At 30.9% G+C, this 26,346-nt stretch overlaps 1 protein-coding gene across 10 annotated transcripts in view; it reads right to left on the reverse strand.

Annotated features, from left to right (window-relative positions):
• The window catches only part of LOC129913342 (uncharacterized), a 63,343-nt gene extending 39,647 nt beyond the window's left edge, over window positions 1-23,696 (reverse strand). For 9 of the 10 annotated variants that reach the window (XM_055991953.1, XM_055991955.1, XM_055991958.1 and 6 more), the window contains exons 1-3: window positions 14,872-15,128; window positions 12,323-12,381; window positions 1,914-3,872 (exon numbers count right to left, since the gene is read on the reverse strand). In XM_055991953.1, the coding sequence (XP_055847928.1) occupies window positions 1,914-3,864 (1,951 nt within the window). In that variant the 5' untranslated portion in view covers window positions 3,865-3,872; window positions 12,323-12,381; window positions 14,872-15,128. Of the gene's footprint in view, window positions 1-1,913; window positions 3,873-12,322; window positions 12,382-14,871; window positions 15,129-23,362 lie in introns of those variants that run through there. The other variant, XM_055991954.1, reaches the window with a different exon arrangement.
• Between the last annotated feature and the right edge of the window lie 2,650 nt (window positions 23,697-26,346).

The raw sequence follows: 26,346 nt of genomic DNA on the forward strand, positions 1-26,346 counted from the left end.
AAGATTTGACATTTGTAAAAAGAAAAATATCCAAGTATATTACCAATTACATTCAAATCACTTTTTGTTGCACTTCAAAGTTAATTAATGAGGATGTGCAATAGATTCTCCAATTGCAGAGAAATAAAGAATTTATCAATAATATACAATACACAAGACCCGCCGATTTTTTTATATTACTTCAAAATGATTGCTATCACACGTCACGCGGCACACACACATTTTTAAAATAAATTCATTTGTTTAAAAATCATTTTACCACTCGAAAAACAAAATTTAACGATGTGAAATACAGATTTTTAATTATTTTTAAAACAAAGCTGACATTTTGAACACAAAGATTCCATTCAAATGACACATACATTGCTTTTCAAATATAAACTGTCACAAATAGGTATCCTAGGGATATTTTTTTAAACTGAGAGTTGGCCAACTTCTGTTTTCTAAACTCGAGAGTTGAGAAAAAAAAAGTGAAGAAAACAAATGTTCAACTTTTGTTTGAACTCTCTAGTTGACGTCAACTCTCAAGTTCACCAACTCTCAAGTTTGCTTCAAGTTGAGCAATAGTGAAGAAAATGGGCCTTAGTTTATTACAATTATTTTACACAAAAAAAAAAAAAATTCTTATTTTCGTCCGCTAACTTTACTTCTTATTTTAAAAAAGGGTTGACACTATAAAAACAAAGTTTATGAAGTGTAAAAGCATTTAAAAAACTACAAATCTGGATGCCAGCCAAACCTATTATTTTTAATCATTTCAGATTCTGCCCGATAAATTCAGACTTAATTTAGCTACAATTTTTTAGATACATTTTTTTACATTTTTTTGTGGCGTAAACAAAGTGTCCGCTAAAGTAAGAGACCTCCTTTTATAAATTAATTGATACCTAATGAAATAAACAATAAATTTTGCTCATATTATGGAGAGGAAGATTTAACAAAATTCTGCAAAAAATTTTAAAAAAATTTTCAACCAAACTTATTTTAATTTTTTGCAGAATTATGATTTTTGAAAAGCAGAATTTTTCAAAACAGTTAAACAGAATTTTGAAAAAAGAATTTTGACCCAAGCTGAATTTTGACCCCAACCCATAGTACCAAGGTTGGGTAAGTTTTTTGTACCGCAGCGCTATAAATTTTTTTTAAGGATCGAACGAAAATGTGTGTTGTATCTTATGAACTCATTAAAGTTGATTTTAAAAATCTTGGCGTTGCGTTTGACTGCCAATCCATCTGGAAGTGTCAATGTGGTACATTTTCATATATGCCGACGTCGCGTCGTCTTCATGTTCTTTTAAGGCATAAGAGTTACAATTTTGTAAGTTGATCCGACCTCATTTTGTTTTTGGAGTTAGCTTCGATTTTTGTTGACTGCTATCAATGGCATAGATAGAAAAGGTTCTTGCACTTGCTTGAAGTTCGTTGGTCGGAGGTCAGAATGCTGTACAGAAAGTATTCAAGTTTTTATCCTTGAGATGCATTTTAATAGGATTACACGTCTGTCAAACTTTGACTCATTAGGTATAACTTCTAGATAACTCATATAACTGAAGTGGTTAATGGCTAATTTTTAAGATAGAAGTTGTTCTAAAACTAAACAAGTGTTGTAAAATAAAAACCAATTCGATCGACTTTTTTCGTGCACTGATCGATCGTACCTAGTACCTACCAATAAAAATATAGCATGAAAAAAAATTTCTTCCACGAAAAATGTGATTGCGTGACAAATAGAAAAGCTAAATTCAGCTTTTAATTACTTAACTAAAATGTTAAGCCTTGATGTTGTTATTCTAAAACTATTGTGTAAAATTATCTTTTTTCATAGAAAAAAATGTTACAAAAATTCTAAAAAATTTTAACTACTTTCTTTTCAAGACCCAATGTAATAATAATAATAAATTTATTTAACTCACCTGCATAGAGATGTGGTAGGATATTAAAGATGATAATAAGTGGCAAAATAGCACGCGTAAGTCTCTTAATATCTGCAAAAGCTTTGATCGCACTTCCACAAAATTTTCTACAATATTTTCTATTTTCATCGGTCGATAATGATGCTGTTTTTGTTTTATTAAAAAAGCTTGTCTCATTAATATTTGATGTTCTGGTATTAACCAATCTCTCATTTGTTTTGTTATTGGTATGACAATTTGTCCATTCTCTAGTGTAGCATTTCGGGCAGTTAAAGTTATAAGTTTTTGACGTTCGTTGTTTTCGAAGCTGTTGTTGATGCTGCTGTAATGCGCTATCATCAATTGGCAATTTGTCGTGTTGTTGTTTATTGCAGCAACATTTTTGTTTTTTGGAAGATAATCGTGATAATGTTTGTGTTTTATTTGTTGAATGTGATTGCAAGAAAACGGTCGATGAGAAAGCATTAGGTGACGTAAAGTTAGATGATTGTATGCGTTCATCATCATCGCCATCACTCCAATTCGGTTTCTCTTCGTGTTTCGGTAATGATGTTGCTTTCTTTTGATAACAACATCTTTCACAACATTCTGGTGATTCATCAGATTTTTGGCAGGTTTTTGGCTTAAATTTGCACAGCAGACAGCCCTCACCAGCCAAATTTGGAATATCTTTCATAAAACTACCAATTCGCTTATGAAGGAAACATGTTTTGTCAAGGTCTTTTGCAACGTCGTTATTGGCGTTACTAGAGACATTGTTTTGGCAGCATGTAGCACAGTTTTTCGTTTTACTAGATGTGGTAGTAGCGGTTTTTGTTGTTGTTGTTGTTGTTGTTGTTGTTGTAGAAGCGTATTTCTTTTCCCCTGGTAATTTATCGATAGCGATAAAATTGGCAAAGCATGTTGTTCCTTTTTCGCATTTTCCGATTTCACTTGAACTAATGTTTGCCTCTGATTGGCATCGCACATATACTTTCGCTCTCGACGTATCTTCTTTAGATTGCTTATAGATCCCTGTATTGAAAACGTTATTTTTTTCTGGTAGAATTGGAGTGTACTTAGCTGAAGGTTTATTATTAGAATTGTTTTCAACATCGTTGTTAGAAAATTTTGAAGGAGATGATGGCATTGTTGACCGCAAAGGATAATATAAACATGTTTTGTATTGGAAGTTTTTGTTATTATTGGTATCATTTTGATCCAAGAAATTATTTGACTGTAAGACCGTATTTTGTTTGTTTTCTCGTCTCCCCTCATCGGCATCCGCACTTTTGGGCTGTTCGGCAGAGAAAAGAATGTCATTATAGTGATGATTGTGGTCACAAATACTGGCAGTCTTTGGTTTGCCCACAAGGGTAACTTCACAATTAGCGAGAGAATCGATAGCAACTGTAACACGATTAGTATCATCTTTTGGTGCTGGACATTCGTCTTTTGGAGATCCGAAAGCATTCTTCCAACATGATTTCTTTCTCGGACAATAATATTCTCTTGCGTTGGAATCCTTTTGTTCGTTGTGTTCGTTCGCTTTTCTATTTCGGTCCACGTTGGCAGTGGTAAGGGATGTAAGCGGATGCTGGGTGCCTGTCTTATTGGTACTCTCTTTCTTTGAATCACTCGTCTCGATAGTGTTCGAAAATAGGCTTTCGTGGTGTTGCAATTGCAGCCAAGTAGCTTTCTGTGATTTAAGTGTGTTGTTTTTGTTCTCGTTCTCAGAGTTTTTATTATCGTTAACTGCTGACTGAAAACAGTAGAAGTTTTCTGTAACCTTTGAAAACGTGTCCTTATTTTGTTGTGGTAACGTTTGAAAATGCTGCTGGTGAGGAATGGAAATCGATCTTTCTTGTTGATGTAGTTTGTTAGGCTGATGCTGAAAATAATTCGATTGATTTCCTTGTTGACTTTTGTGGTTTTTTGTGTAATACAATGGAAGTATCTGTGCTGCAGCCATGTTGTGCCCTAAAATATACAAGAAAATAAAACTTTAAATCATTTATAAAGTTGAAAAATAATAAATAAAAATGTAGCTAAGAGTATGATGAAAGTTCCTTAAAATATAAATAAGATGTCCTGGTCCACGCACATTCGCTTAAAGATAAAAATTATTAAAAGAAAATAATTCCAGTGTACCCATTGCTTTTAAGGTTCAAGTTGCTCAAGGCTGAATTACTAAAGATTAAATTTCTTTTATCAAATTCAAATATTAATTATGGTTCGCTATGGTGTATGCGTAACATTTATTTCTGCAGAAAACTTTAAACCTAATATAAAATTTCTATCTTTGAAATTATATTTGCAACTGGTCATTCAGTTTATTTCATACACACATATACAAAAACCACACATACAAACACTCAACGCTCTATCTGTGTAGTTTATAAACAAAAAAGATAACAACCCCTTTAAGTCAGATCTCGTCTCTAAATTGTAGATTCTGAATGGTGTTTGTGTTACAAAGCCATCATAAAACATAAAAGTCAATTAAAGTCTTTGTTCCATGCTTTTCAAAGCTATAGTGGAAAGTACTTGTATCCACCCTAATTGAAATAAAAGCTTTTCAAAGAATGTCTTATTTTAACAGAAACTTTTAGCAAAGTCTTAATCCATGCTTTTAGTATAAAAAGCTTTAAATTTATAGCATTAAATAGTATTGCAAGTAAATGTCATAGGAACTGCAACCCCAAAACAAAAACAAAACATAACTGGGTGTGGTGTGACCCACACCAATAACTTAATATCCTTGGAAAAAAAGAGTCCCAATCTTACAACTTTATCATAAAAAAGCAACCTTCGAAAATCATTTAAGAACTAGATGTTTAACGTCGTATCGCCCAAAGTTATGAAAAGACGAATATGTGAAGTTAGCACCCCAAATGCTTTTTTTTTCAAACCTGCCTGGTACGATATCCCAAGGTTAGCCCAGGTTTTTTTTCGCTAGCCCACTCTTAGTTCTAAAATTATAACGGAATTATTTGTTTTTTTTTTCACCTATAAAATCACAAGAAATAATATTTTTTTAATAAATTGTTGGTTATGCACTGTGGTTCGTGTGCCCAACGTTAGCCCAACTTTTATTTTCGCTATCCTGCCCTTAGTTTAAAAATGAGCATTATTTTGTATTTACCTCACAAAAAAAATAGTACGCATACACCACAGTGACCATGTTTAAAAATAATTTAGGAAAAGTACATCCACTAACGTGGAAATTGCGCCATAAATGTTATTTTTTTGATAACGAAGAAAAAAATAACAAAAATAATAAAAAAATTATTAAAATTATTTTTATTTTAAGTGGAGTGATTGAATATAATTCAATATAAGTTCAAGTGACCTCAACTCCAAAAATTAATAAAGCGTTTCGCCCAGGTACGACAGTGGGCTCATCAGTTCTAACTGATGAGCCCACTGTCGTACCTGGGCGAAACGCTTTATTAATTTTTGGAGTTGAGGTCACTTGAACTTATATTGAGTTATTTTTTTGACTTAGAATTCTTACTCGATTGAATGTAGTCTATATAACGTTCCTGTTAAGAACTTTAAGTGGATAAAATACAAATATTTTTTCAAGTTTAAAAATCATAGATTTTTTGGTTTGCCATATGAGCAACTAGAAAAGTTACATGCTTAGTATCCAAACATTTTTCAAAAGTAACAGCAAATATAAAATGGTGTATGAGGTGACTTCTTTTTTAGAACATAGTACTTTTTTAGTTCTCTCTCAAATAACCATGGTAATTCCAACAAATAATATCACTTTTCTTCGCTAGCCCATACTTAGTTAAAAAAATATGACAAAAATCTTTTTTCAAAATTTGTTTTTTTACACTGGAAATAACAAATTTAAATTTTTTAGGAGGTTGCTAGTTTGAAAAAAGTTTTTTTTTGTTATAATTTTGAACAAAAGGTAGGTTGGAATTACCATGCTTATTTGAGAGAGTATACTAAAAAAGTACTATGTACATTTTCATGTAATGAAAAAGAAATCACCTTACACACCATTTTATATTTGTTGTTACTTTTGAAAAATGTTTGGATAAACTATACTAACTTTTCTAGGTGCTCAGTTAGCAAACCAAAAAAAAAACAATGATTTTTACACTTGAAAAAATATTTGTATTTTGTGAAATAAAACAAATCGTACTATTTTTTGTGAAGTGAATACAAAATAATGCTTCCATAATTATTTTTAAACTAGCGAAAATAAAAGTTGGGCTAACCTGGGCTAACGTTGGGCAAACGAACCGCAGTGCAAAATCAACAATTTTTGACACTGAATAAAAAAAATTATTTCTTGTGATCTTATAGGTGAAAAAAAAAAACAAATAATTCCGTTTTATTTTTAGAACTAAGGGTGGGCTAAAAAAAAAATTGGGGTGCCAACTTCACATAGCCTAAAAAGTCCTACATATTTTGATATTTCTAAATTGATCTCAAATGTAAGAAAAAAAATTTCTATCAAAGAAAACTCAACTTTTTTTAGAGTATTAAATACAAATTTGAAATGTATCCTTGAATTTTGTAAAGTTATCCGTTGTATTTATAGTTAGAGTCAAGTGTATGTTTTGATGACTGATATTGTGTCCAAAAAATCGTAGAAGAGTCAAAAAAAAGAAGCTTAAGGCTTAATAAATAGTCTCTCTAGAAAAAATAATCATTTTATCAGAAACAATTTCCTCACTTCCTAATAAAGGTAAATAATAATTTTAAAAAAAATTGAAAATGTTGGTTTGGTGATATTTTTAATGATTGTGTGACAACCCTATTTGAAAAAAAAAAGTATTTAATACCAAAATCGTAAAATAATAAGGATGTATCTTCCCATTCTTTTTGTTTTATTATCATACGATCATTTTTCACTGAGATACAGCCTGTTGAAAATCACTAAAAAATCCTTTATTAATTTAATTTTTTGGGCTGCAGTATTTGGGACATATTTATTTTATAAAACGATAACAAGAAATGCGTTTGCAGCAGATCAAATGATATATAGATAAATAGTTCTAGGTTACCCATAATACCATTATAATGCTACAATTGACCGCATCCTTCAATTATGTCGCTTTCAAAAAATTCCGCAACACAAAATCTCTTATTTTAAAAGTCTTTCATTTAAAAATCTTGCATTATGAAAATTTCAAAAAAAAAATCTCTAAACATACTTTAAATTTTAGCAGAACTAATTCCACACACTTTGTAAGAAAACCTTTCTTCAAAAATGTTCTAGTGAGTAGGTTTTTTGCTGAAAGCGATAAAGCTTTTTCAATTAAGTTGGCGTGGCAAAATCGCATCGTCACCTCCTCGCGGTGCCCGCTGGATATCCAACTAACGACGAGCGTTGGATCCATTCGATCCACGAGCTGAGTCACCTGAGTTATCTTTTCAGGAACTAGGAGCAAAAGAACAGAAATATCGCTCTGAATGCACCAGCTCACAATTAAATCCAAGAGCGTCTGACACATATTGTGCGGCACACTGGTCAGCGTCTGTACCCTGTGGGGCGGCTGAATATAAACTATGGATAGAAGTAACTGAACTATTTATAGTACGAATACTAAGTTAAAAAAAATTATGGCAATGAACAAAACGACTAGATTAAGTACCCCAGGTGGCACTCCAGTGAAACTGGTAAATCCACCCTCTTACGAGGTCGGTCCTATGGATTCTGGGGAGGACCAATTATTGCTTATAAATATTGAGAGACGGAGTCCAAAGATGCAAAGAACTCCCCCAAATAAATTAACTTCAGGGGTTACATCATCGACAACCTCAAACAATACTACAGATGTTAAAAACATCAGCGAAAAAGGAACCAAGATCAATGAAGAGATCGACATCACAGATCAACAGAGTTCCATCGAAGAAAAAGAGAAAGACCAATCAAAAAACTACTTTGATGAATGGCAAATTGAAATAGCGGCAAGAAAACAACTTGAAGTTCTAGTCCAAAGTCTTCAGCTACAAGTGAAAAAACTCGAAGAGAAAGTTTCTTTGCTTAGCAAGAAAGATGCAGAGTCCACGCTTCAGTTAAGTCCAAGATATATGGAACCTGAATATCAAACTGATGAAGAAGAACTCTTGTTCGAAACTGAGAAAAAGAAAAATAAGCGTATCACAAAGAAACGTAAAGCAACAGGTAGTCCCGAGATTTGTTTAAGAAATCAGAAAAGCTCTGAAGATGTAAATAATAAAGAGTTGATTACAGAAACTAAAAAAGTGAATAATGCAGTAGCTGATGCTAAATCAAAATCTCACGCTAAAGGCAGCAAAAAAATTACACCACCACCAATTATGATCTCAGGATTTCCAATTTTTGGAGATCTCAAGAAAATAATAGAAAAATGTACTAAAAAAGCTTGCAAATACACATCGTACAACAAAGACAACTGGAAAGTCATAGTCGAAGAAGCCGATGAGTATAGATCTGTCACTGAAGAACTGAGCAAACACAAAATTCAATGGCACTCATACGAGAACAAAGCTACAAGGCCAATAAAAGTAATAGCCAGAGGTCTTCATTCCTCGTGCTCTCCCGAGGAAGTAGTGGAAGATCTTGTACAAAAAGGCTTCCAAGCCCTAGATGCAGTCAATCTATTTAAGAATGAGACAATAAAAAACTCCTCTGGAGAATCGACGACAAGTAAGAGGTTACTACCTTTATTCATGCTAACTTTTGATAGTAAACAAAGTGTCGAGGAGATTTATAAAGTAAGATCAATCTTGGGCATAGCTGTTAAAATTGAACCACTCCGAAAATCTAAAGTTGTTCCGCAGTGCAAACGTTGCCAAGCTTTTGGTCATACCCAAAAATACTGCAACCGCGTGTTTGCTTGTGTAAAGTGCGAAGGAAAACATGCAACTAAAAATTGTCCGATGAGCAAAGATCAGAAAGCAAAATGTGTGAACTGCCAGGGTAATCACCCGGCGAGCTATAGAGGCTGCCCAGTTGCCAAAAAATTCCAAGAGCTCAGAAGCAAAAATACATCTGCTAGAGACAAAACCAGAAACACAGTAAATACCGTTTTAACTGCTGAAAACAATACTAAGAATGAACCGCCTAAAAAAGCTGTTCAAAGTAAAAGCGATGAAAATAAAGCCTATTCTCAGATTCTAAAAAATGTGCGGAAGAATGAAGAGACTTCCATAAAAGAAATGCTACACCTCATTCTTCAAAGAATTGATAAACAGGATTTGAATATCAAACAGTTAAGCGAAAAAGTCGCTATTAACAAACAATGATGGACAGAACACTTAAAATCGCTACATGGAATGCAAACGGTCTTTTACAACACTTATCCGAATTAAAAATCTTTTTAGATCTAGAACATATAGATATTTGCCTGGTGTCCGAAACTCATTTCTCCAATGGGCAAAGTCTAGATAATGTAATAGAACACTATTCATGTTACCACGCTCCACATCCAGCTGACAAGGCAAGAGGTGGATCGGCGATTCTTATAAAAGAAAGCTTAAAACATTATGAAGAAACCAAGCTTACTAATGAGAATATGCAAGTAACAACTATTAGTATTGGTATGAAAAAGAAAGAGTTTAAGATAGCAGCTATATACTGCCCACCAAGGCGCTCCCCGACAGAAGATGACTATACAGATCTATTAAATCTTCTTGGGCATAACTTTCTTGTTGGTGGAGACTTCAATGCGAAACACACCCATTGGGGTTCAAGACTTATATCAACAAAAGGCAAAAGACTTTTCCAAGCAGGCCGTAAATACAATTGCGAATTCTATTCCTCCAGGTCGCCTACTTACTGGCCTTCCGATACTAACAAAATACCAGACCTTATTGACTTTTTCGTAGCTAAAGGAATCAAACGAAATCACATTAGTGTCGAAGGTAATTATGACTTGTCATCAGATCATACTCCAGTGATTCTAACACTAAGTGAATCGGAAGTAATAGAAAAAAGTAATCCAAAGCTTGTAAATAAGAAAACAAACTGGAGTGACTTTAGAGAAAGGCTTTTAAGTTTTATAAATTTAAGATCTCCCATGAATACAATCGAGCAAATTGACCATGAAGTGGAACAATTTATTGCTGATGTGCAACAGGCCGCTGAAGAAAGTACTCCAACATTTTCTAATAGAAGACAAAATGAAATAAAATATCCTTTAGAGATAAGAGAGTTGATAATAGAGAAAAGAAGAGCTCGAAGAAAATGGCAAAATACTAGATTTCCAGATGATAAAACAACGTTTAACCGTATAAGCAACAATCTTAAAAAACAAATTTATAAATTCAAAAATGATTCACTCAGTACATTCCTAAAGAATTTAACGACTGATGCTTCAACCGATTTTTCGCTATGGAAAGCAGCCAAGCGCCTGAAAAGACCGCAGTTACTAAACTCTCCCTTGAAATCTCAAGATGGGAAATGGATCGGTAACCCAAAAGAAAAAGCTAACCTTTTCGCGGAGCATCTTGCGAATGTTTTTAAGCCATACCCAACAAACGCGGCTGAAAATAGCTTACAGTTAGTTGATAAGATAGATGAAAGTGAAATACCAATTGTAAGATTAAAAGAAATAAAAAGTATGTGTTTACATCAACTATCAAATAAAAAATCACCAGGTTACGATCTAATTACTGCTCAGGTTATGAAAGAAATGCCTTTGAAAGCCTTCATAAAACTCCAATATATAATAAATGCATGCCTTAAGCAACGGTATGTCCCACACCATTGGAAAATTGCTGAAGTTATTGTCATACCCAAGCAAGGTAAGCCACCTACAGAAGTGACGTCTTACAGACCAATATCGCTTATACCAATTATGGCAAAAGTTTTTGAAAAACTGCTTCTGAAGAGACTTAGCAAAATTATAGAAGAAAGAAGGTTAATCCCAAATCATCAGTTTGGCTTTAGAAATAAACATTCCACGATAGACCAAGTTCATAGAATAACGGATGTAATAGAAAAAGCATTAGAAGAAAAACAAGTATGTTCAGCTATTTTCTTAGATGTTGCTCAAGCCTTTGACAAGGTTTGGCATGAGGGACTTGAGTACAAACTGCAAAGGGATCTTCCCAGACAGTACTATGAAATATTAAAATCGTACATCTCAGACCGATTGTTTAGAGTAAGGTACGATCAAGAATATTCGGAATTGAAGAAAATAGAAGCCGGTGTACCACAAGGAAGTGTCCTAGGTCCTACCCTGTATTTACTATACACAAGGGATATCCCAGTTGGGAATCACACCATAATGGCTACTTTTGCAGATGATACCGCAATTTTGGTACCCGACAAATGTGTCTCTAGGGGAGCAGTAAAGCTGCAATATGCCGTCGACACAGTCAGAGATTGGACCGAAAAATGGCGTATCAAACTCAATGAATCAAAATCTTCACATATAAACTTTACAAATAAAAAGATAAACAATATTCCAATATTCATTAATAATCAAGCTGTACCTTACGCCAATACGGCCAAATACCTTGGAATGACTTTGGATGCAAAGCTAAAGTGGAAAGAGCACATCAAAAAGAAAAGAGAAGAACTAAACTTGAAATATAGAAAAATGTACTGGTTACTTGGTAACAACTCTGATTTATCAACCCAAAACAAAATAATGCTGTATAATCAAGTACTAAAGCCTGTTTGGACCTATGGTATCCAATTATGGGGCTGTACAAAGAAAACAAATACCGAAATCATCCAAAAATTCCAAAACAAAGTCCTTCGTGGAATAGTTAATGCACCTTGGTACATAAGAAATAGCGATCTACATCGTGACCTACAAATAGAAACGGTTACAGAAGTTGTTAAAAAATACGCTGTATCGCATAATCAGAGACTGCAAAGTCATACCAATTCTGAAATGGTGTCCGTCTTGAATACAAGAAACCATGTTCGGAGATTAAGAAGAACCAAGCCTCATGAGCTTATGGTCTAAAAAAACATGGGAAAGTATTAAAAGTTTAAACTTCCCCCAAAGTGATTTTACAAAGTTAAGAAAGAAAAATCTGTTGTCGATCTCTCAAGATTGGTCCTGATAAAGAGGTGGTTTTAGTGGTTAAGAGTCCCACACTACTTGGTGTCGAATACTGCCAAGTGTCTTTTGAAGATTTCCTCCCGTCAAAAAAAAAAAAAAAAAAAAAAAAAAAAAATTAAGTGCCTGTCAATTATTGAAGCATTAATTGTTAAGAGGTTTATATTTGGAAGATTTTGTGAACTAGATTTTATATGCGGTCTTTGGGGTCCAAGGAACTAAGTCAACTAAGGGACTTTATTTCCTCTCAGTGGGAACGAAATCCACTTTAGTAAAGTGGAACGATTTTAAATCGTTGATTTAAATTTTCCTATAGAATTGTGAATCGCAGATAGTCCTAATTTAGTTAAGTAATGGATCATTCACACATTATATCAATAACTTTATTTTACAATAACTTACCATATCGTCTGTATTAGAGCGTTATGGTACAACACGTTCTAATTACATGGGTAGAATATCTGAAAATAAAATAAATATTTTATTAATTATTATAAACGCAGAGTAGCATTAATGTTAATATTCATAAAAAAAAAAACGTTATCTAATCAATTTTTTCAAATGTGGGAATAATAAACTAAAAAGAGTCACATGCCAAAACAATATTCTCCAATTTCATAAACTTGTTTCTTCCGGTTGTACCTTAAATATTGCGATATGCGAGACAAGTTAAAGAATGTTCTTACTTAGATATTTTCAAAACTTTAGCCTATTAGCAATCATTTTAATATTTGCTCCATTTTTCGCCTTATTTCACTGAACCTTAAACGACTTCACCTTAAAGTACGATTCAATCTTGTTTTTTTATTTTGAATAATTCTTTTGATAACACAATTCCGTTCATTATTTATTTTCACATCAAGATACCTATGCAGCAAATAAAATTGAAATCACTTTTGTCTCCAAGTCTGAATTCACAGTAAGTGTGGATAAACCTATTCAATAAATATACCTACAATCAATAGTTTTTTTTTTTTGAAGATGGGCAAAAAATTAAAAACCTCTAACAAATACCTATTCTTAGCTTTGTATATTGCCACTGACAATGACAATTGGTTCTTATATTGATTTGCACTTGAAAATGTTAAGGATAAACTTAAGAGTCAAAGTAGAATCAATAACTAAAGCATTTTACAAGCCTTTCTTTTTTTATTGAAGAATCTGGTAGCGATACATTGTTTTTTCTCAAAGGCCGCAGTCTTTCCTTAAGGAAACTTATAAAATTGAGGTGGCTGTATAGAACCCAGGGGGAAATCTTTCATATGCAATTAAAATAAAATACACGAATTTGTCGCAGGTACCTACTCTCTCTTAGTTCAATAATTTTTTTGATTATTTAAGAATAGGACTCAAAATATTTCACTACCGTTCATGCGTTCAGACTTGCTGCTGGCTCCGGGTGCGAATTTGATTCTGGCGCACTAAAAAAAAAATTGGACCTCTTAAAGGACCCCGCACATTTTGTATGGGAAGTGGCCCTCGGTGAAATTGTCTGAAATTTTAGTTTGTTGTTCTCTTGAAGCTCTTGATCAAAAGTCGATATGGGCAGAAAGTCCAAAAATTTACAGTTTTTAGGATAACGGTTTTTTCCGATGATTATCTCAAACCTTTTATAAGGGATAGTTACTCTCTATATTGTGTTTTGAGTTATTTTTTTAGTGAAATTCATAGGTTTTTAGGGTCGCAGAATCCAAATCCGAAGTCCATTTTGCCTCATCGGGCCAGGTTTGCAAGATAACCTCAAAAAATTTGACAGCCTCAAAAAAATTTTTGATCTGGGAGTGCGACTATATTAATTATATGTTTTTTGGGTCGCTGAAACTAGATTAGAAGTCTATTCTGTTATATAACTTCGAGTTTTTGAGATAACCTCAAAAAAGGTGTTCGTAAATTTTTTGCTTGTTGGTTCACAGAAAAACATCGCTGATTTCAAATCTACCCTCAGTTTTTGTCTAGCAGCTCTAATTTAGGTGATATCTATCGTATCAAATCGATTGTTGAGATCTTATCTCGAAAAACCGAGCTGAACAAACGTTCTGATTTCGGATTCGAGTTCAGCACATCCAAAACCTTTAGGAATACTTTTGTTCTTGAAAAAAAAACCACTGCCAGCTAGGAAAATGCTTAAAAAGTAGCAAAAAATCGATTATTGACAGTTTTTTATAGAGAATATCTCGAAAACGCAAGCAGAAGCTTTTGAATTCGAGTTCAGCACCTCAAAACTTAACAAAACAAATCCCCTGTTGCCCAGTGTAATCCTTCATTGTTGAAGGGTCGAAAATTGAACATGCATTTAAGGTTAAATTAAAAAAAATTCTCTGAAATCCATCAAATAAAAAACTTTTGTTTATCCTTAGCAATCAATTGTTGTTGTTTACCGAGGAAAATATTACTGAGCTTAGTACTGAGTTACAAACAAAAACCACTTTTTTTTGTTTAATATGAATAAAATAACCGTCCAAATAAGAAACATTTATAACAAAAAAAAAACAAAGCCAAGGAACAGATAGTTGAGTAAGTTCAATGTAAATAACATAGCCAGTTCCAAATGCTGTGTTTAGAAAGCATACAAATATTTGTTTTACTACAACTTGAATTTTTGTTGAAACTATCTCTTGGCATTAGAAACACTTCAAGAACTGTAGCATTGGTTTTTGCTCCACTGTTTTTTTTTTTTTTTTATCCTTTTTATATTTGTCTCTAAATTAAAATAGGTACTAAATTTAAAAAAATTCAAACTGTGCACTGCACAACAATTATTTTGTTCACAAATTCCTTAAAAGCTTATATTCTTCCTTCTAATGTCACCACACATTTACATACATACACCACAAAAACAAACTCACTCGAACTTTTTTTTTACACAAAAGAGAGTCAGAGTCCTTAAAGAGATAGGGATTAATGAATGAAGAGAACGAACAAAGTTTATTTTGTTATTGGACCAAACTTACACATAGGCATCACAACACGCCCTTTTGTGCTTTTGGATATTTTCTGCTTTTTTGACGAAAAAGGATATTTTAACGAGTCATTTACAATGTATAAAAAATGATACTTAAACATGTGTCATACAAAAACATTGGAATAACAGATTGTTTAACGTCACAAAAATAATCACTTAAATTACACTGGTTAAAAAACAAAACACTCGTTTTTGAACAAAATATAAACACTTTACTGTCATTTTGTTTTTTCTTAAATCAGAGCATCATACCTCATTGCTTTAGAATTAAAATCAACAAACTAAATAACCAGATGAACGATTTGAACGATTTGGAAGAGAAGTTAAATAAAATAAAAAAGAAAATTACAATACCCATACATAAGAGTGCACTTCATAGAATACTTGCTCATTACTTTAATCGAGAATAAGTAGTATGATGTGCTAGGAGAAGCATCTCTAGGGTTGAGCATTAGTTACGACAATATACAGTTATTTTAAGTTTACTGTAACACTGCACAGTTCAGTTCAGGCATCTCCGTATCCGTACATTCTCTTCAACTTAAGTCTTTTAGCACTCATTGAAATCAGAACTGCACACTTGGTGACGTTTTAATAGTGTCAATATGTAAACTCATTGACGCATTTATAGATACAGACTACTTAATCGCCTAAGCTTTAAATGATATTAATTTAAAAAAATTAATATATTGGACAAACAATACTTATAGTTCAGTCAACGAAGAAAAAATTGAAAAAAAAAAACAAATCTTGTAGTCTGGGTTATTATTTTAAGTGGTAAGAGTTACCTCGTGGTTTAAATACCACAATAACAATAAATTTAAATTTTTTTAATTTTTTAATTTCAAATTACTAGGTATTGCTTTAGGAAAATAAGAGATATCGAAATGATTTAAACTGATTTTAAAAGAAGAAGTTTAGTTCTTTGAGAAAACGCCACAAATTTAATTATAACAAATCATCACGCAAAAGGATATAACCTCAAAAACTGTTTAAAAAAGAGTATTTTTGATTTTCTAACTTCGGATTCGAGTTCAGCATACGAAAAACTTTTTTATTAGTGAAATCGAATAGGGCAGAAAAAATGAACGGACTTAGATTTGAATGATATGAATATTATATCAATTTAATTGAAACGCAGTTAAAAAGAGTCATATATCTTAACCGTTATTATTAACAGAGTTATTAACCCAAACATGAGTGAGAGTACATAAAAGTACGCTTTTTTCATAACTAATTAAGACCGCAAAAGCGAATAGCTAGATAGAAGATTTTGAAAAAGCTTTATTTTTACTATTTAGACCCCAAGGAACATTTCTGCATCAAAAAATCTGGAATGCAAGAAACTTCGAGTAGTGTTTCGTTCAAACGACCCGTGAGAATGAGAAATGAAACGAGAAGATGGATGGAAATACTATGTTTTTGCATTAAACTTTTAAGCAACATTTCTTAGTAATTGTCTTAAAAAATATATTCTTTGTGTCCCGCTCTTTCCTATTAATGATGTGGAAAAACGATACGTTAAACATATTTTTGGAATGAAATCAATTTACATATGTAGTTATTTTGTTTCAATAATTTTATTTTAATCTTTACGTTAAAATCCAATGGCAAGAGCTCAAAATTATGTTAAAAAGTTGAAATAGCTTCAAAAGAATAAAAAAAAAATCGTTAAAATCGGTCAAGTCAAGATCAACTTAAATCTGATTCGGAATGACAGTTTTATATTATATTAATTTTGATATGAAAATTAATTCTGGCATATTTAGCATAGACTTAGATAGTTTAATGAAAAAATAAATAGAATAGATTTCGTATTTTTCATTTTTCTCAAAAACTAAAAGAGATTATAACTTCTAGTTTTCTGTGTTTGACTAATATTTAATAGAATTAAGAATTGGAAAAAAATTAGTACTGAATTGGATAAATTTTTTGGAATAAAAACTTTTTGAACTTTTTTTAATTTTTCTTTCAAAATTTTGGGTTTGAATTTTTTTTAGCAAAAACTATATTGATCAAAAAACATTTATGTATTTAAAAAACAAAAAGCTGTATACCTCTTAACCTTTAAATAAAGCTATCGTTTAGTTTTGTAAGTGTTGCCGTTGTTTTTAAATACTTTTTTTTATTAAAGGTCAAATTCTTAATTTTAAATTTTTTTCACATTCAAATGCTTGGCAGACCGTTTTTGTATAGTCTGAATCGGTCAATTTGACTCTTACAGAACTTTCACAAACATTTCCCACTTAAGGGCCAGTTTATAGCTATAATTGGGTAAGGTTACATAATTGAAACAAATCATTGGAGTGGTATTTGACAAGTTAGTTATAGCTATCATCAACTGATATTCAGTGGAAAGTCTTGTCAACTATTACAGACAGACATTTGAGGTTAGAGTGAAATCAACCTACAACTGACAGATGAGAACAGAAGGGGATTCGGACATCTTGTAGTGAAACGATTTGTTTTTCAAATTTGAAAACAAAATCAGCTGCTAATTGAAATCAATTTCAATCAGTGAAATGAGAAAATTTTATTTTAGGAAAAATTTAAATCAAAATCAAACTTTTTGTTACCACCAAAAGTCATAACTCATAACATTTGCAAAGAAGAACACAAATCTTACGATCATTTTTGGAAACCATAGATACACTGTTTCGAAGTTACGTTAGTATTTAGGCGAATTAAATAAATAAATACACAAAAACCAAAAAAAAAATAACAGGTTTAAAAACGCGTGAAGAAAGTCGAGGTTCAAACTATACCTACATATACTCCTGATATTGGTCTTTAAGTAATATCCCTCGTACTTCAAGAACAGAAAATCTTGCTTTAAACTATTCCAGGCAGCGTCAATGAACAGCAAGCGAAAACAATTCAGAACAAAAAAACCTCAATGAAGAGCAAACGAAATTTTAATTCAGTTCTTCAAGGTCGCTGGACGCTTAGATTAATCTCGTTTAACGGGGTATCGGTCGAAGATTTTGTTTTTAGAGTAGAAAAAATGCAAAAATCATAATCTATAATTGTACATGAACCGAAGTTCTTCCAATTTTTATCTTTCAGGAATGATATTCTATTTCATGTAACATTGATTAATCTTACGTTTTTTTAATAATTAAAGTGTAAATTTGAATAAATAGGCCAAAATTGTAAACAGTGATAAAATTTTTTTTTTGAATTCAAGCTTTTTTCATTTTTTTAATTTTACTAGAACATGTTCTATAGTATACTAATGTAAAATTTTTTTTTACACCATCAGAAAATAGACATTTTAACGAACGAAATGTCCACCGACTTTTTGAAAAAAGCTGATATTTTGACACGTGAATTTTCGATCGAAAATTAGGGTGTTTTTTTTGGTATTAAGTCAAAATAAGGTGAACAAATTAATATTTTAAATCAAATAAATTACAGTGTATTTGTGACATAATAAGGTAAGTTTTCACCAAATTTCGTAGAAAAATATTTGTTTTTGAAAAAGATAAAAATAAAAAACCAAAAAACTCGGTTTTTTTGATTTTTCACATAAATTTTGAGGTTATGTGAAAAAATTGTTGTTGATCTTTTTGTTACCTACAACTTTTGCAAACAACTTTTTTCTATATTTTCTATAGGATTTGTAGTTTTGCCGGAAATCGAGATATACCATTTTTTACCATTAAAAACTCAACCCACCCACTTCCCGAACTCGGCTCGCCCGTAATTTATTTTTCCTTCCATTCTTATCATATTCCCCTCCTTTTCCAATGGGTTTCATCCTACTATGATTTTTTTGTACTTTTTAATGTTTTTGTAGACATCGGCACTGGTCTAATATGAATTTCTATAATCAAATAATTAGAAGCAGTGTTCTGAGTTCAGAGTTTCAGACTTTCAGATTTATCTTCGAGACAATTCCATTGTAATTCACGTTACATTCAGAAAACCAAAAGCTAAGAACTTAAAAATCCGTTCGCTTTATAGAAATTTAATCAACATAAATATAGTATGTAAGGAAAAAAAGACTGAAATTGAAAGAGAGAGTAGGTAGGTATCTGAAAAATTTTTAAAATGAAGCGCAATTTGTTGCACAAACTAAAATCCTATGGAATGATATTATATGATAGTAAATCAATTGAGATCGATATTTCGCTTTCGAATTAGGTCATTCCCGAAAATCAATTCAGAATAAAAAAAAATCTCTTTTGTGGCGAAATTATCTTTTATAAGATTGCATCAATACTTTACTACTACGTAACTATTTATGTTTTTCAATTAACAACAAAGCCTTATAATCGATTTTCTTAAAACAAAGGTGGAGTTCTCATCCAGAGAAATGTGAAATACGTAAAAGTTTGTGCATGGTGGAAATTTGTCTAAAAATCTGGAGTGAATCCAAAGTACTCCGGGAAACTAAAATAACTCCGGAGTAAAAATTAATTAATTATACATAAGGCATACATTATTGAGTGTATTCCAGTGATCTCGGTCTATTCACTTATAGTCTACGAGCAAGGTTTAAAGGTGTTTGGTTAATATTTAAAGTCGTAACACTTCAATGAGATGTAAGATTTTTCATCATTATTATTTTAGTCATATGCCCAAAAGTTTAAGGACATTTCCAAGTATGTTACTGCAATATGGCAGCCTAATCTACTGTGAAAACTTGAAAATTAAGACATCGACCTTAAATCGAAAAACAAATTAAGAACAACGGAAACACCAAACGATAACTTATTTAAAGGGCTACAAATTCAAATATATACTGCATTATGATTTTTATATAAAAGTTTTTGAAAAAAAAAATCAAAAAACAATAAGAGGTTTTTTTTTCAAAAATTTTACGTAATATGGTCCTATTTTTCTTTTTAGTTCTTTATTTTCGTATATTTTATATTTTGATAAACACAAGAAATAAGAAGCTGAAATTTCTTATAGTTTTTGCGAAAACTGTTAATTACGAAAGCTATACTTTTTTCAATAAAACCAACATTAAAGAAAGTTTTCAATTTTTAGTCAAAATATATGCATGAAATCGTATTTTTCAAAATTTTTTCATGAAATGTACTCGGTTGGATGTCCTTATCATAAAAGTCAATTTGTTGGGATGATAGGATGTCGAAAGCAGCCGCCATCTTGGAAAAGAGATTGCTATCGTTTTTATTGTTATTCATTTAAACAACAAAAAAAAATGTAAGACTTATTAACAATAAAATTATCTAAAAAATGGTATGCAAACCAATTCCGTGAGTTGATTAAATAAAATTTTGTAGTTGGTCAAAGTGCGGGTTTATCTCGCAAGATAGGGGCAAAATGACTTTTTTTCATATATCTGACGAGCTTCTGATTTATTTGGGTATTTCTTGGAGAATGAATTATAGTACTTATAATTATCTATAAAATGAGCTCACAATCTTTATTATAACCATCATATTGCAGAAGAATTCTAAAGCCGAAATTCTCTATGGACTTAGTCAAGAGTGAGAAAAAAGCGCAAATTGTGGGAGTAGAGGTACATATAACCAAAATATTAGTACGAAGTTTTGTAGCTATACGTGCCTTAATATCGAAATCAAAGGTGTGACAGCTCTAATTTTGTGCTTTATACGGTTTTCGGGGGGTTAAATAACGTTAGTTTTCCAGTTAATGTAAATGGGATAAATTTACATTATTTCAAATTATAAATAAAAAAAACTGATGCTCTATCATTTTATATATGAATATGAACTTTTTTGTTGTTGCACTCAAACTAATCTTGAGTCAAACTATTAACGATTTTTTGTGAACGATAAAATTTTTGTATGCATGTTATTAACATATAAACGAGTGCATCGAAATTTTTTTGAGTTAGGTTTTCTTTATAGATAAAAATATCACTTGTTTGATATTATAGCACCATTGAATTATTATAAATATATATATAATTAATTTACTAACTCTGGCGAGAAGGAGATGCACATTTTGTTCAATTATTGAGTGCAAGTGTTTATTTTATATCAACTAGGGTTTGTTTGCACCTAGCGAAAGTTGTAATTCACATTGTTTGCTCGTTGTCCACGTTCACTGTGGCGTATACGTGTTTTTTTACTGGATTTTTTTTAGTAGGGTGAAAAAAGTTGATCAAGCCAAAAAATTTACACATTATTTTAAAGTATTTTATAATAGTGAATGGAATTAGACCCGAAATGACCACTCTTAAAAAAGTTTCAAATCATTTTTTGTGAAAAGATGAATATTTTTTTATTAGTTTTGAGCGGGACTTGGAGTAACAGGGAAAAGAATTTGCAGCTAAAACCAATACTGTTCATCTTGGAAATAAGAATTCCATGAAAGAGAAAAAACAATCGTCTTTTTCATAGCTATCCTATCCATAGCTATCCTTCAGTTGCAAATTAGACGATAATAAAAGAAATTCTTTTGGTGGTGTCAAAAAGGCCCTTTATGTATCTTTTTTTTTATTTTTGTATAAAATACAGTGTATCTTTTAAAAAATACATTATTTAGCAACATACGATTTTTAAAACATTCCCCAACAAAGGCAGTTTTTGTTCTCAAAGCAAAACAAAGTGGTTTTTGTAGTGATCCAATTTGTCTCAAATCAAATTTTTGTTTGAATAGAATCAAGAACCGTTTATGATTTTCGAAAGCAGCGAAATTTTAGCAATCTGGAGGGCAACTGCTTTCTTTTCAGGAATTCTTCAAGCAACTTCAAATAAGGGTTGGATGGAAAAGTGCAGTTTTTCCACTGGGCCTTAAATAAGCTGATTCGTAACGTTAGTGTGGTGAAATACTGGGGCTCTTCAATACACCCTTTTTTGAAGTTGCATTAAGAGTTCCTGAAAAAAAAAAAAAACAGTTGAAGTTGATGAAATAAGTTAAAACAAGAGGTGGTTATCCTGGTTATTTTTTAGAGCGAAAAGATAAGTAGGTGAAAGAAAAGACTATGAGGAGTTTGAATTGATTTAATGTTCAATCTTTTAATTTGATAGAAGGGCAATAGTTTTTGAGTAATAAAAATGCGAAACTTAAATTTGAAAGTAATTTTGAAGAAAGTCAACCTTTGTCCTATTTTTTTTTAAAATGAATCTTTTAAATAAATATGTGTTCTAATTAATTCTACCAAGTCCTAGAGTAATTTTCGTAAAGGCTGAATGTCAACATCGTTGTCATGATTCTTTTTCTTCGTCAAAATGTTTAAGTTTTCGTTACTAGGAGCACTTTTTAATCAGAAATTTGTATATGCTGAGAACTGAAATCCTTGTTTTCAATTACCCCATTTTCCTCATTTTTGAAAAAAAAAGATGGAGGTGAATAGAAACATAAAATTTTATGAAAACTATTTACTCAAAATATTTAAGGTTGTTATCCTACAATAGATGATACTTCCTAGATTTAAGCTGCATTTACAAAAATTTTCTTCACTTCTTAGTTTAGTTGGCATTAAAAATGCACTTTGAAAACAAAAAAATATAACAAAATCCTTTACAGTTACCCTCATTGACCCTACGTAAGGTCCACGTGGAATGATTTTAATTTATTAATCGCTATTTACCATGTTTTTGTCCAAAAAAATTCAAAAGAACAAAGTTATTCAAAAATAAAAAAAAAAAATAGGCATCAATTTCAAGTTAGTGGTCATCATTTTTTTCGAAAAACAATACTAAAACATGTTTTGCAGACATTTAAACACATAGGTAAGGTATGTATTTAGGTTTAATTTTAACTTTTTTCGAAATAAATATATTTCATCATCAAGAGGCTTATTATTTTTAGAATTTTGTTCTTTTAATAAATACTTTTACAGAAATAAGCAAAAAATGAATATATTAATTCATTACACACTAAAATTTTAAAAGAATGGTTTTTGAAAACTCATTTAAATATTGATTGTGAAGCTGTAAAAAAATCGCCTACTGTAATATTGACTCTCTTTTGTATAGGTACCGAATAACTTTGAACTCTATTCTAAATGGGTGTAGACTGTGGTAGGGTAGGTATAACTTTTCGAGAGAATAAAAACGAATAAAATCACTTTATAAATACAAAAAAGAATTTATATTTAAATACAAAATAAACATAAAGTAATTCAATAACTCACTTGGTGTATAAAAAAAAATATTTTTTAAAAAAAATATAACATTGCAAATTAAACTCACGCGCTTAAATAAATACAACAACAACAAAAAAAGAGAACAAAATAAGTAGATAATATTCCTTCTTCTAATTTCCAGAGTATAGTAACGATTGTGAGGATGGAGATAGAAAGATGTGGATAATGCCATACATTATATAATAGCACAAGTAGAATTAGTCTCAATTCTTCAAATTTGAACGAGATAACTTAATAAAACCAATTTGTGAGACATTGTGTATTTGATAGACTAGTATAGTATTATAATGGAATGGGTGAAACCAGAACTAAGTACTTATTTGTTTATTTTTTTTTTTTTTTTATTTGTAGATATACCTATGATATTTTAAAATGCAAAATATAGTACCTCCAGATTCTTTGTAGGATGCCAATTACAGACAACTTTACAGCACGTTATTATAAACATTATATCCTGCTATTAAATGAGCCGTTTTTTTTTTTTTTTTTTTTTTTTCTTTCAATGGTTCACTTTTATTTTACAGCCACTGTGAGAGGACACTTATAATATCAAAAAAAAAAAATATTTTCAACATCATATATGCACATTATTTAACACACATTTTTTTCAGCAAAAAAGATAGGGTTTTCTTTTCCTATATAAATTTTGCTTTAATATCTAAACTCTATTAAATAATACTACAACACAACATTTACACTAACAATTACAAAGATGCCGAGACGAGGAAATTCATGCCCTTTTTTACTGCGATGATGGCGATGATGATGCCTGAAGAACTCTATAATGTTCCTTTTCGTGTACCATTTCAGTTTTGGGAGCGGCACCCTATTTTCATTTCATTTCCAATTTTTTTTTTTTTTTTTTGAACTTTTTCTCGATTTTCTATGCGATCTATGTTTATTTTAACATTTTTTTTTTATTATTTAATTTATATATGCACACTCCTTGGATGTATTATTAATAACAAAAATTTAAAGCAGATAAATTGTTGTTCAATTTTTTATTTATTTTACTTATTAATTTTAATTTTAATTTTGTTTTTTTTTTTTATTTAATACATAACTTTAATATATATATATAAAAATGATGAAATTTTGACGAAGAATGATGAAAAAATAAAGGAGAATTTATATTATATTAAATAAATATATAAAATATTTAACAAAAAGAAAATTTCACACAGATGTGGAGGAAAAATAAGTTAAAACCTTCATCTGTGCTCTCGATTTTCACACTGGAATCATTTTTGCAAGGACTTTGGGGGAGCTTTTCCTTTTTAGTTCCAACGTAACGCATTTGGATTGGAGTACCTACATACAGCTTAGAGAACAATACCAAAAAAAAATAAAATAAAGAGTATATTTCCACAGTGAACGAACAGTCACACAGGGTATAATATACATTTTGTATAGAGTGGTATTATAAAAAAGGGATGTGGGAAATTACTATAATTGTAAAGAGATGAGACTTTGGATGAAGTTTTCATAATTGACAGCATCACTTCCCTTAGGGGAACCAACTCACTCTCTCTTAAAATTGGAATAAGGATGATTTGTTTACTGAAACAATATAAAAGACAAGAGAGAGATTCTTTTATAAATTTATAAAATTGTGCGCAAAATCTCAAATGTTGAGGTGTTAAATACGGGTTTTTTTTAGTTAGCAGAATATTTTAAATACAGAATAAAAGAAAAGGAAATGAAAGAAAAATTGAAGAATATTATTCAAATCGAAAACAAACAGAACTTCCGTTTGACAAGTCCAATACAGTAAGGGAATATTAATGAAACAAATTGGGCACGTTCAGGAAATATTAGGGACTAAATATTTAGGCAACGTCATTTTCTGAACGAAAATTTGCGTTAATTGACTAAAGTAGTTTGGATATGATGTTATTGTCAAATTTCGAAATTTAATTAAGACCGCATGGGAAAAACACCGAATTTAACTTTACTTTAATAAATAAATATTATTTATTATAACCGATAACGTTTCTGAACCCTAACGTTTCTGAACCTGCCCATTTTCATTGTTCTACAGTATTTCAAAAAAAATTAATATTACATATTTGTCACCTTGAAATACGAGACGGCACCTTTTGGCACTGATAATAATAATAATTAGGTGTCCTACAATTTATTTAACTTATTAAAGGTAGGTCCATATTGTAATGATGAATTTCTGAACTCCTACTCTAAAATCACAACCCATCCATTATAACCCACACCATTGAATAATTATATAATTATATAGAAGTAACACCGGGAAAAAATTCGATATGAATGAGATGTGGCGCTACAATCGCTTTATAAGGTTGTGAGTTCGATAACCACAAAAGCCCTAAAAAGGACTTTTTGGTTAGTAAGTAACCAAAATTTGAATTAAAAAAATGTTATTTAGATTTTTTTCTCATTTGCTGTGGTTTTGTGTTCGATTTATATTAATTTTTTTTTGTTTTTTGTAATATTTTAAAAATAAGCAAAATTTACGAGGCTGAAGAAATATTGTATTCATATGAAAGATTTTTTTTTTGGTTTTATTTATTAATTAAACTGACGACTACTAAATGAAGATTCTGTTCAGTTAGTGCATGTAAGCATGTAGGCCAAAGTTCTTATTCACAATATTTTCATTTCCATATGAACTGGTGGCGTATACGTACTTTTTTGTTCTGGCTTTTTTTAAAGAAATTTAATATAAGAAATAAGGTTTTTTAGCAGTTGCCATTCAAGTTCAAGATAATCATTCTATTCAATAGGGTACGTTTTGAATAAACTGTGAACCAGACGCAGAATATTGCAATTTTTATTCATTCAAATTTATTCTTTTAATTTTGTCCTAACTATGGCATCCATGAGAAACCATATAAGTTTCGATTCAAAGATTGTTAAAATCTTAGAATGTTATTTTTTAGTAGCATTTTGTTTTTATTAAGGTATTTTGGTGTAAAACAATAAAGTGCTTGGCACGGTGGTTTTTCAATTGTCTAACCAGCGTAGTTTGTTGGCAAAACGGATGAGAAGTGAAGGGGAAAGATGCCTTCGAAGGAAACAGAATTTTCGCAGTTTAGTTAAGTTACATTGCAAAATTGTTCCTGATTTTTCTTAGAAAATGGAAAAGTTGAACATGATTTTTCAAGGCATAACCACTCTGTAGCCTCCGTACGTGATATTTTTTTGTTTCTTTAATATACCAGAAAAAACCTAAACTTCGTTTAACCAAGAATTTCAAAAACAATGTTTCTTACTACATTTTTTCCACTTGTCATTGTCACTACATACTTGTCATTTTTAATTTATAGGCCCAATCATTGACACTCCATTAAATTTATAGCCATGTACCTATCGTTTAAAATGGGAAATTTTAAAGTT

Source organism: Episyrphus balteatus, chromosome 3 (genome assembly GCF_945859705.1).
Source record: "Episyrphus balteatus chromosome 3, idEpiBalt1.1, whole genome shotgun sequence".
NCBI lineage: Eukaryota > Metazoa > Arthropoda > Insecta > Diptera > Syrphidae > Episyrphus > Episyrphus balteatus.